Source organism: Vigna radiata, chromosome 7, assembly GCF_000741045.1.
Source record: "Vigna radiata var. radiata cultivar VC1973A chromosome 7, Vradiata_ver6, whole genome shotgun sequence".
Lineage (NCBI taxonomy): Eukaryota > Viridiplantae > Streptophyta > Magnoliopsida > Fabales > Fabaceae > Vigna > Vigna radiata.
This window is the reverse complement of record NC_028357.1, coordinates 45,274,530-45,286,230: the sequence shown is the minus strand read 5'-3', so window position 1 is coordinate 45,286,230 and position 11,701 is coordinate 45,274,530. Positions and strand designations below refer to the sequence as shown.

Genomic DNA, 11,701 nt, shown 5'->3' with positions numbered 1-11,701 from the left:
ACTTTGGTTTTAATCTTTTTTACCAAATTTTTTACCTTTTATTTGTTGTTTCAAGCACATTTCATTGTAGCATTTGGATTGTTAAGTTAAAAAAATTTGGTAAAAAATACTAAAATCAGAGTTTTCTAAAGTTGAAGACTAAATTGTACCTTAGTTTGAAAGAGAGACTAAAACCAAAATTATATGGACTAAAAACATATTTAACCCAATAATTATTTTAATTAAAAAAATCATTTAAAGATAAAATTGAAAAATAAACGTGAGAAAAGAAGCATAGATGTATAGGTAAAAATACCGATTTGATAAATATATAGTTTAATTTAAACATAAAATATAATTATTTTAAAAATAATTTAAAGATAAAAATAATATTCAACCTTTTATTTATATTATTATGAAAAAAAACTGAATAAACATGGCGCGAGGCAACTAAAACCTTGCTTAAAATCGAAATCAGGGCCCAAAAACCCTAGTAAAGGTGGTGCCGGCTCTCTTCTCTTCTTCCACCTTCGTTTCTATTCTCTTCTCTTTTTTTCTTTCTCCCTCACAGTTCCACTTGCAGCCCATAACTCAGCGTTTCGGCAGCATGATTCGCGGAGGGCTAAACTACGTTTCTTCCGCTCCTGCCTTTTCAAAGGACGGCAAGCGCCTTTTCGTTTGCAGCGGCACTTCCGTCTCCGTCTTCAGCACCGCCACCGGCTCCCTCGTTTCCTCACTCCAGGGCCACACCGCCGTCGTTACCGCCGTCGTCGTGATTCCCACCACTGCCTCGTTGCTATCATACTGTTGGACTGCCTCTGTCGACGGAACAATTCGCCAATGGGATTACTCCGTTCCCGAATGCGTCAAGATTCTTGACCTTCGCTTTCCCATTTTCTCCTTGGTAAAACATTCATTTGTTAATTTGTCAATTCAGAATTCAAATGCGAGTAAAGGAAACTAGTGTTTAGTTTTGATACATTGTATATCCTATACAGGTGGTGCCTTCGGCATTGTCCACTAGGGAAGAAAAAGACGCCAAGTCGTCGCCCAATGTCATTGCTTACGTGTCTGTTGAAAGTAGAAATGCACAGGACAATCGCCCCAAGCCACGTTCTGGACAGATCAGGAAGTGTAATTTGACCAACTTTCATACTGTTAGCAGCCTAATATTGAGAGAGGTGATTTTTTTAAGAATGAATTATTGCATTATGAAAGGTTGGACTGTGAAAAACTCAACCTTAATGAGCGCATTCTGCGCACAGACTTCAATCAATCGTGTGCATTTTCACGTATTGCTTTTTAATAATGGGTGGACAGATTGTTCGTTGTTTGTGGGAGTATTTGTTTCTTTTTATTTCTTATTGTGGAACAACACCAGTGAATTAAGGGCATTTTTAAGGAAAAATAATGGTGGGGGAAGGAGGAGTGTGAACGAGCTAGTCAAATTTTACTTCATTTGGACTGCTTATTTTATATTTGTTATTCGGGAACATTGTAATTGAAAACCCCTGCCTGAAGGTTGTGATTTTCTAAACAATGTCTACTTGTAGTAATGTGCTCTTGAATCAGAAATGGTGTAATTTCTGTTCATTGGTTCATCCTCAGACGTTGTCAGTCAATATGTATGAGAATGCTCTCTAATTATTATCATTTTTTGTTCTTTCTTAAGTACATCCAGCTCTCTCACTTTTTGACAGACTGAACAACCAGAATCTTTAACCATTAGTCCCTCGGGAAAATTTTTGGGTATAAAAGACAAGCGGAAACTTCATATATGGAAAGTTCCTAAAATGGATTCTGATTCTGCTGTCTCCAAGAAGATTACCCTGCATCACACAAAGACCTTTACAGTTCTTGCATTCCACCCTACAGAGAGAATTGTGGCTGCCGGTGATGTAACTGGAAGAATTTTAATTTGGAGAGGATTTGGAGCTCAGAAATTCCTGAACAGTAGTGTATTAGTGAATGGAAGACCGACATATAACGATGATAAACCTGGGGTGAGGGAAAATGATGATGCTGAATCATGTTGCACGTGGCATTGGCACTCTTCTGGAGTGAGTCATTTATCTTTCTCTTCAGATGGAGCTTACCTCTACTCAGGTAAAATTATATTGCCTAAAGTAAATGAAAAGAGTCATTGAACTGGGTCATATATGTGTTCGAACTTTGCTATGCATGTCAAGCAATGGAATTTATTGTTTATATGAATTCATTTGATATCAGGTGGGAAGGAAGGGGTTCTTTTGCTTTGGCAGTTAGACACGGGAAACAAGAAATTTTTACCAAGAATTGGGTCTCCACTTCTTTATTTTGTAGATTCTCCTGATTCATCCCTCTCTGCAGTAAGGATTACTAATATTTAGTTGAACATATAGAATTAGAAGTCTCGTGGTCTGTCCTGACAACTACTTCTTTAAATTGTTTAACTAATTAAAGGCCTGCAGTTATCTTGTGCAGATAATCAAATCCATATATTGAAAATGCCTTCAATGGAAATAATAAAGTCTATTTCTGGTATCAAGGTTAGTCGCTATGATTGTTCTCTTTTTATTCATATTTTTCTGCTCAACATGTACTAGTCAATCCTTATGCACTGGAAAAGCACTGATTTTAATTATATAGCTTCATTTTAGAAATTATTGTTAATTGGAAAGTTAAATGATCAACCATTTAAGTTTCTCCTAAACACGGGCTTGTAAGCTTGAAACATCATGGCTAGTTTAAAGAAAATATTCGATTCTTATGAGGTGAATTTTTAACTCATTTCCACGTCAAACTTTTCTGAGTATTAGAGTAGTGTGTACTCTTGATACGTATTGGTACTATGAATCAGTTTGTTGTTATATGTCTATCTGTTATAGTTAGTTACTCAGTGACTTTGTTATGATAGGTCAGTTTGTTAGTCTGTTAGTTTACTTTTCTCGTTGGCTATATGAATCCCATTTTGCTTGACTTTTCAAGAACACAGTTTACCTTTCATATCTTTAAAGTTTTCTCTCTATTATCCTTTTCTGAGAAAATATAAAAACTTCCATGCTTGGACATATTTTCTTTCTAAAAAAAATCCGGATGGAACAACTTTCATTTATGTCGGTTTATTAGTATTTAGCCATGTGCTTGCATTTACCTTTACTTTTTGTGTGTGTGTGTGTGTGTGCAGCCCCCTTTGTCTTCTCAAGATATATGTGAAGGTCTTTCTAGCCGAGTTTCCTTTGACTGCACTTCTGGCTCAGTGGCTGTACAGACAGAAAGCTATCGCATCCAATTCTACAGCTTGTTTGCTAATCGGGGAGTTTACGAGGTAGTACCTTATTTGCCTTTTCTTTTAAATCAGCCATGTCAAATTTATAAAGTTGGAATTTGTTTTTTCTGCAGGTTCAAGTATGTGAAAGAAACCATCAACCAGTTGATGAGATCACGGTATGTGCTTGTTACATGTAATTATTCTAATTTGATTTTATAAATTCACAATCTTATTGTGACATTTTGTCTCGGTTTATAAAGAATTTGATTGATGATTAATTTGTTAAAAGGAATATTGTGGTTACAGCTGGTGGTGAGCTTGGTGGAGCTGTCCCTCGATGGCTCTGTGATGGGTACAGTGGAAATCAAACTTCCTGAAGATGGAATAGGAGGTCTTGTTTGTTTGAAGTTCTGGGATTTGGATGATAACCAGAGATTTTCAGTATCCACCCTTATTTATGAACCTCACAGGTTTGTACATGGATTTTTCATTGATAAAAATTGAAAATCTCAAAGCTGTATCATGGTTATATCAATGGCCCTCATAATGTAATAGTATGGTGTATTCAATTGTTTTCAATGTTGTGATTGGTTTTTTATAACTATTCTACAAACTCTTCTATAACTGCACTTCTACCTTTTCTTGCTGAACTTGGAGCGGCTAGTGCCTTTATATATATTAGAAAATGAAGTTGACGCATATCTTCTTATTGATAGGGATGCTCATATTTCTGCTGTTGCTTTCCATCCAACTCGACACATGGCTGTAAGCTCGTCGTATGGTGGAGATTTCAAGGTAATTATGGATAGTTTGTTATTCATGCTTAGTATTAGTTTCTGGTGCTTATTTAGTTTTGTTCTACATGTTTCAGGTATGGGTCTGCAAGGAAGAAATTGAGCTCAAAGGCCAGATGCTTCAGACTTCTGGTTGGATGTGTCATGCTGTTGGGTCATACAAGTATATAATTGCATTATATTATAATTAACTCAATTGTTTTTTAGGCTATAAACTTTAAGGAAAACACCTACCAAAATGTTCGTTATTCTAATGAGCCCTAAATTTGTAATAAAGGGGATAACATGATTGAACATATTTGTTATCATTTAAATATTGGACGGGTGACTGGATATGGATATCAGATAAGAACAAAGTCTTTCTCCTACATTTATTTTTAAATACAATGAAGATGGTTAATAGTGGCATGGAGTTCTCTTTGGTTTCCAGAGATTTCTTGCTGAATGCCTTATTGTGTGCAGCTGTTTTATTACTTTGTTGGTTTTTCTGCTTGAAGTATTGCACACTGTTGTAATTTGGCCCCTTGGCAGCACTTCAAGAGGATTACTTACTGATTTGCAAAATTAAGAATATAATTATATTCTTCCGCAGGATGATAAGAATATGATTTAGTTGTTGTCTTCTGTTTGAAATAAGTTGAGTATACAACTGACTGATTTTTATGATGTGGATACATCACGATCCTGCAGAAATAAAGCCATGAGAGCTGCTGCTTTTTCAGCTGATGGTTCTGTGCTGGCTGTTGCAGCAGACACTGTTATTACATTGTGGGATCCTAATAATAATGTCCTTGTTGCTGTTATAGGGGAAACTCCGATGGTAATCTTCTTGAACCCTGGTGCTATTATTTTTTTATTACTATTATTATCATGCCTTTGATTCTAAACACATTATAAGCGTGTTCTATGTTTATAAATAAAACATACTAATGCAATATGTGAAGTTTATAATTTGACTATTTGCTAGCTCTTGTGTTGTGTGTTTGACTGTTGACTTTTCTTAACGGTTTAAGGCCTGGTATAGGAGGCAGAACAGCCTGCAATTGTGTTTGGTCTGTATTCTAGCAGCATGCATCAAAACATCAAATTCTGGACCATTAGACTAAGAAAAAATAAAAATAAAGAGGCTTAAATATGTTTTTGTTCATTAGAATTATGGATAAATTTCATTTTAGTCCTTAAACAGCCAATTTTGTTATATCATCATCCATTCCAAAGGTGGCATATCTAGATATATGCCATGCCACTATAAGTGATGTCAGGAACCATTTTTAAAAGTATTAAGCTTATGAACACCAAAACCGACAATTTCTTATTGAAGAATTAAAATCAATTTAGTCATATATTTAGAATCTATAATATATTTTATCCAAGAATAAGAAAACAGGCGAGAAAATAATTTCCATTTGTTGTATTTGAGTGTGCATAGCTATGATGTTGCTATTGGGTTATATAGTTTAGGATTCACGAAGTACCTCATTCCCCATTATCTCTAATTTGTTGTATTTTTCACTAGCCTATCACGAGGCTTGTCTTTGCTGGAAGCTCAGATTATCTTCTGTCCGTATCACATGGTTCAAAACCGCAGCTGTCTGTTTGGAGTATGTCAAAGTTAGCTGCATCTTGGTCATACAGACTCCAAATAGAAGGTTTGACGATTTTATTTCTTTTCCTTATGATACACTGACTATATGTCTCTTTTATTCAATTTTAGAAATCATGTATCATTTGAATTCCTGTCCGTCTTGCAATCAGTAGAACTGTCTAAATCGTTGGTTGATATTTTTCATGCATGTTCTTCCATTTAGTGGATACTGTTTTATCTTTACAAATTTGCGACTACGAGATGAGAGTTGTGTTGATCTGACAGAATTATGATGCATATTTTTGCAGCTGTCTCCTCTGCAATAGATTTGTCATATTTTGCTGCCCTTGTTCTCCTTCCGGAATCGAATGATTGTACATTTAAAGGTGATGGGATTATCTTGTTATTCAACGTGAAAGATCCTGTTCCTGTGGCTTCCTGGTCTGTAAGCAAGGTACAAATCCATTACACCTGTGAAATTTTAACTGCAGTTAAAAAATAGAGTATAAACTATTCAGTGGTTTTAATGCACATTTCTGGTACCCTCAGGCGTTAATTTAAGCAGTACTTAAGGTAATAAGAGACCGACATCTTTATTGACAGAGTGGGTCATGTGCACTGGCATAGCCATGGTGGATATGGCATAGGTGGATGGATATTGGTGGTTTGAGATTTATTAAATTTGAAGTTTGGAACAAAGAAATTTCGGGATTTTGATTCCCGTTACCAAATCCCTATAATATATTTTTTTAAGACCTAAATATATGTAAAATTCCATCAATCCCAAACCACCAATATCTACCATGGCTATTTTAGGTTTGCACAAAGTAAAATGGCAAGATGTGCCGTGCCATTGGTGGCAAATTACAATTCATCCAATATCTGCAGTGCTGTAGCTCTGGTGCTGGTGCCAACATAATAAATGTTTGATAAAGGGGAGGGGACTTGCTTTTCTCTCGTTTGCTTGACAATTTATGTTGCTTTGCATGTTCTTCCTGTTTTGTTTATCTCATTCAGGCCAAGGGAGGGGGACTTGCTTTTCTCAAAGGAGAGCCATCTGAATCAGCAATTACTGACGGGAGAGCATCACAGGCGCTGCTTGTATATATAAACGGAGATCGTGAGTATGTCATCTTTCATCCGTATGGCAAAGAAGCCCGTGAGCTTAGTATCACCGGGCACGAAGATCGTGTGTTTGAAGAAACAGGTGTGATGACTTTTATTGTGTTCTGTTTGGTTTTATACTTTTCTGCTTGATGTCTAGGGACGAAGACAAAAGGTCATACGTTCAAGTTCTAACCCATAAGATGAAAGTGAGAAGAGCAAATCATGGCCATACGATTAAAATGAATGGTTAAGTCTGGTTTTGTTTGAAATGATCTTCAACATTATTGTTTAATTATGTAGAGCCTAAATTAACACCTCTAACACTCTTATTCGAAACGTCCCATAAAGAAAGAAAGAATTAAATTGGTTATATTGTTAAACAAATTTCACATTCCTTTCGTTGTCTCGACTTAAATATTAATTGTTCATTTTAGCAATGAGGTAGCTTGTACTGTAAAGAAGTCCTTCATAAATAGACTACATTTTATGGCCCTGAATTTCAGGACAATCTGGATACACGTCAATTTATGGAGCGCTACCCAAGTTTGATTGGAAAAGGAACATAGCTTCACCAATTCCATCTGCTGCTTCCGAGAGGCCCTGGGAGACCATATTTAGTGGATCATCCCATTCGTTGCCTCCCCTCACCAAATTGTGCTCGGAATTTTTGGAGTCCTTGTTGGAGAAAAGGACAACGGCTGTAGAATGACACACTACATACACGAAACCGTCAGTGAATTATATTTTTCTTTGACGTCACTCAGCAGAGCTCAAGAGACATAAAGACCGGGCTTTAAGATATTTTGTGTGTGCCCTTCAAGACTGGTTCAAACACTACCTTCCACCCTCCGCAGGTTAGTCTGGCATTAGCAATTTGCCATTTTCACATGATGAGTCAAATTAGATGATGCAGGAAAAGATGGGACAACAAAAGATTTCGGCTTTTAAGTTGTTGACTCAGATCCACCTTCCAACACCGATTTTGCCTTGCAAGTGTGAAATTTTTAATTTATATATTCTTTAGTTATAAGTTCTTGGATGAGGTCAAATTTTTGAGAGTAATGAATGATGTTAGTTTGCAGTTTAGCGATGTTGTATGCTTGTAATCGTTCTAAACGAGTCTAGGTAGTATAGCTGCGAATGCTGTAGAAGCTACAGTGCTTAATTCTTACGTCTAAATGTAAGGAATTCTGATCCTAAATACATAGTGATAATCTAGTTTTGCCCTCTATATTGCTTATTCATTTTAACCTAATTTTATATCCATTCTTAGTTGGTAAGCTATTAGGAACCTATACAATATCGCCCTCGCTCTGTGGGTGAAGCCTGTTCATTAGAAACTAATTTCAAATATATTTTGATTGCATTTCCCCCTCAACGTGTCTTATAGACAGCAGCATTTTAGTAAAAAATAAAACCTTTTTGGGATGTATATATGTCGTAGCAGGACCACGTACCTTGTTGATAAATGAATGGATGAACAATGGAAAGTACAAAGGGAGGAAGAAAAAGATTCATTACAGCAAACGACTTTCACAGATTATAACGTTGGTTTAATTGTTTAAGAAATCACGTCAGAGATTGATAAAACCAAGAAAATGTATGTATTTATTGTTTTTTCTTTAATACTATCACTCCATTTCAGTATGCATATAGCATGGAATTCATTCTGAATTAACTGTTTCATCATTTTGGTAGCTGATGGAGTTAAAACTGCAAGGTGGATAAGAAATCACTATCGTTAAAGGATAACCAATCTCTCTATTGTTGAAATTAGTGGTGGGTAAAGAGACCACTCTTGTTAAAACTGTGTATTGCAAATAATTAATTTCTATAGTTCGTATTTTAAACCATCTTATTTTTTACAAACTCAATCATAAAATTCATTAATTAATAGTTGATATTTCCTACTTTTTACTTTTAAAATTTTGTCCACCTTATTTGCAATACAATACAAATCCATATAAACTCAACAATGATATCTTAAACAATTTATATAAGCTCTTTAACTTGTTCAACTAAGAAGTGATTGCTTTGCGTGACATCCCTTCTCTTTGACATTATATTATTCAACGATTATAAGGGAAAAACTATAGTAATTTGTTGGCATCTCACGATTGATAAATTTCTTTAAATACTTCTTCTGTGTTTCTTTCTGTTTACGTTTCTAAAATGTAGGACATGTTTGTAGGTAGCTTCTGGCATTCTCTTTTGAAAATTACATGCTTCAGCACGAAAAACACTTTCGTCTCATGTAACCTACAACCAATATCATAAAAATTTTAACCAATTAATTAATATTAATTCCTCTTAGTCTTTTCTTACGTTAAACAACATTCACTTCAATAGTAGCATTGAAAACTAAAACATATTTTCATAATTTGTCTAAGATTCTTTCTTGCTTTCCCAACAACTTTTTAGGATGTTTGGGGGCAACGTTCAACTAACACATACCATAAATGCAATCTTTTCTTTCTTAATTTAACTTTAAAATAATATAAATTTTCAACCGTCAACTGCTGCTCTTTTAGCATTAATTTTTGTATGCAATATATTTTATTTTCTGAAATTTTGCCTGTCGGTGTTTTAACCGTATTCCTTAAAGGTTTATTTTACAATGTGATATTTTTTTATTGGGTGTTAATGGAATATAATATTCAAGTTTTATTTTATTTTTTTAAAAAAATAAGTTTTAAATAAACTTTGATCAATGTTTTGGATTAATACAAAGGTAGCACTGCACTTTTTTTTTTTTTAAATAAACCTTTTGTCTCGTATTATTTTTCTTGTGATAATGCGTATTGTTTTTAAATATTAATCACATAAACTATTGTTATGAAAAAATGAATTTTTAAATAAAATAATATTGCCTGGAATATTTTTATAATCCAAAAAAATAAGTTTTTATTTTGATATATAAAAATTGTTTTTCAACTATAATTTTTCAAATTAATATCTTTTTATCTTTCTAAAATAGGTAAATAGCATATTTGGACATTATAAACTTTTTTTTTTAAATTTTCACGAGTCTAAAATTTGAAAATATAATTTTTTTTATCTTTAACATTTATTTTAAAACAAATAAATAATATTTATCTTGTGTTAGTTCATAAAATGTTGAATGTCGACATTAAATCATAAACAGCTATGGGCCTAACTTGAAATGATTATTTATTTATTTTAATAGATAAAATGTTAATAATATTATAAAATACTGGATATGGGAAAAATATTTTTAAATTTCAAAAGGAATTTAAATACATACATATATACATACATATATATATATATATATATATATATATATATATATATATATATATATATATATATATATATATATATATATATATATATTTCAATATTACCATTTACATAACTATTATTTTAAATTAAAATAATTGTGTTTTCATTTTTATCTTTAAATAACCGACATTTAAATTTAATTATTTAATAAACTACAATAACTATTTTATCATTTTATCGTTTTAATATATTTTTTAAAATTCAAATAATAATTTACTATAAAAATATTCAATAAAAAATATATAATTTATTTATCTTTATAAATAGATTTGACAAAAATTATTTTACAATTTAATAAATTGCGACTAAAAGAAATGGCATGTGCATGTGTTTCTACTTATTGGAGTAAAGCACTTAAATAAATAAAAGAATTTCTTATTAGATAAATTCGTTATAATTAACTATTTCTTCTAATGATACATGACTTTTAGGGAATAATGTTATATTATGCCATTTTTAATTTTAACCAGTTTTTTTAATATTTCATTTGATAGTAAATAATTATTAAATAAAATATTATAAATCTTGATAATACACATAAATAGAAGTTATATAAAATATTAACAAAATTTAATAACATAATAATATAGTATATGTACACAAATCTCGAAATTTTACAATATTTTTTTTTTAAAAAAAGAAACTTTTAGACAACCAACCAGTTAAAACTAATAAATCACTTATTGCATTTTTGCCTTTTACTAAAGGTATATCATCACCTAACTTGTTATCTGTTTACACCATGAGGTGATCCTTACAACAGAGACAACAAAACAAAAAAAATGACATGATAAACTACTGTGCAAAAGAAACATTATAAGAGAGATGAGTCATATCATATACATGTTCAACATTTATAAAGTACTAGAACTCAGAAACATACATAATAGTGACTCTATACTTAATTATCCGGATACATGCTTTTGACATAAGGTCTCACTGTAGTTGTGTACTTATAGTATTATTCATGTTCTGCAAAGCCATAAACATAAGGATTATCACCTCACTACTCACAAAGTTAGTCTCTTCCCGCCTAAGACCAAAAGTATAGGGTTAAGACCTCCTATCATTCTCCCCCCCCCCCCCCCACCTCATTCATCTCTATATAAGTTGAATGATTGGTACTATATCAGGATATCTACTTTCTGAACTCCCATATGTCAAAGCATACGCTAAACATCACCATCATACAAATTTTATCCTTGAAATTCTCTCAACAACACTACCACATATATAATCATAACAAACATCCTCATTTCCATACATACAATTTTCATACTCACAAGCATAATCAAAGAATATACAAATCAATACCAAACAACCAAAAAGAACAAACAAAACTAGTATATAGATGGATGTTTAAAGTTGATGCTCAATGTCAAATCTTTTGCAATAAGGTGACATTCAGTGACTATCATGACGCTCAATGCCAAACCTCTCTCAAAGGTGGCATTCAACAACAATCTTGGCACTCAACGTTATTCTTCTTGCAAAACATCGTGCTTAGTGACATTCTTTTGTCGCTTAGCATCCTATAACTAAAATTGCTCCAGAACTGCAATGTAAGATGACGCTCAGTGGTGCCTTGTCACCGCTTAACACCAAAACATATGTAAAAATGGTCGTTCAACGGTTTAGAGCAAAAATGCTTCCAAACTTGCATAGTAAAACTTGCGCTTA

At 32.9% G+C, this 11,701-nt stretch overlaps 1 protein-coding gene across 1 annotated transcript; it reads left to right on the top strand.

The window, feature by feature from the left end:
• The first annotated feature begins 439 nt into the window (after nucleotides 1-439).
• LOC106769022 (WD repeat-containing protein 75) lies at nucleotides 440-7,970 on the top strand. Its single transcript, XM_014654462.2, has 15 exons — nucleotides 440-883; nucleotides 978-1,160; nucleotides 1,680-2,085; nucleotides 2,209-2,327; nucleotides 2,430-2,507; nucleotides 3,146-3,286; nucleotides 3,361-3,405; nucleotides 3,536-3,699; nucleotides 3,946-4,024; nucleotides 4,101-4,186; nucleotides 4,714-4,843; nucleotides 5,540-5,672; nucleotides 5,917-6,062; nucleotides 6,626-6,815; nucleotides 7,219-7,970. Exons 1-15 carry the CDS (start codon nucleotides 587-589, stop codon nucleotides 7,422-7,424), a joined length of 2,403 nt encoding a protein of 800 aa, XP_014509948.1. The 5' UTR covers nucleotides 440-586; the 3' UTR covers nucleotides 7,425-7,970.
• The last annotated feature ends 3,731 nt before the right edge of the window (nucleotides 7,971-11,701 follow it).

Coding starts and splice junctions, on each gene's coding strand:
- LOC106769022 (XM_014654462.2), top strand. CDS start 587: ATGATTCGCGGAGGGCTAAACTACGTTTCTTCCGCTCCTGCCTTTTCA. Junction 1,161..1,679: donor GCAGCCTAATATTGAGAGAG/GTGATTTTTTTA, acceptor ACTTTTTGACAG/ACTGAACAACCAGAATCTTT. Junction 3,287..3,360: donor CTAATCGGGGAGTTTACGAG/GTAGTACCTTAT, acceptor TTTTTTCTGCAG/GTTCAAGTATGTGAAAGAAA.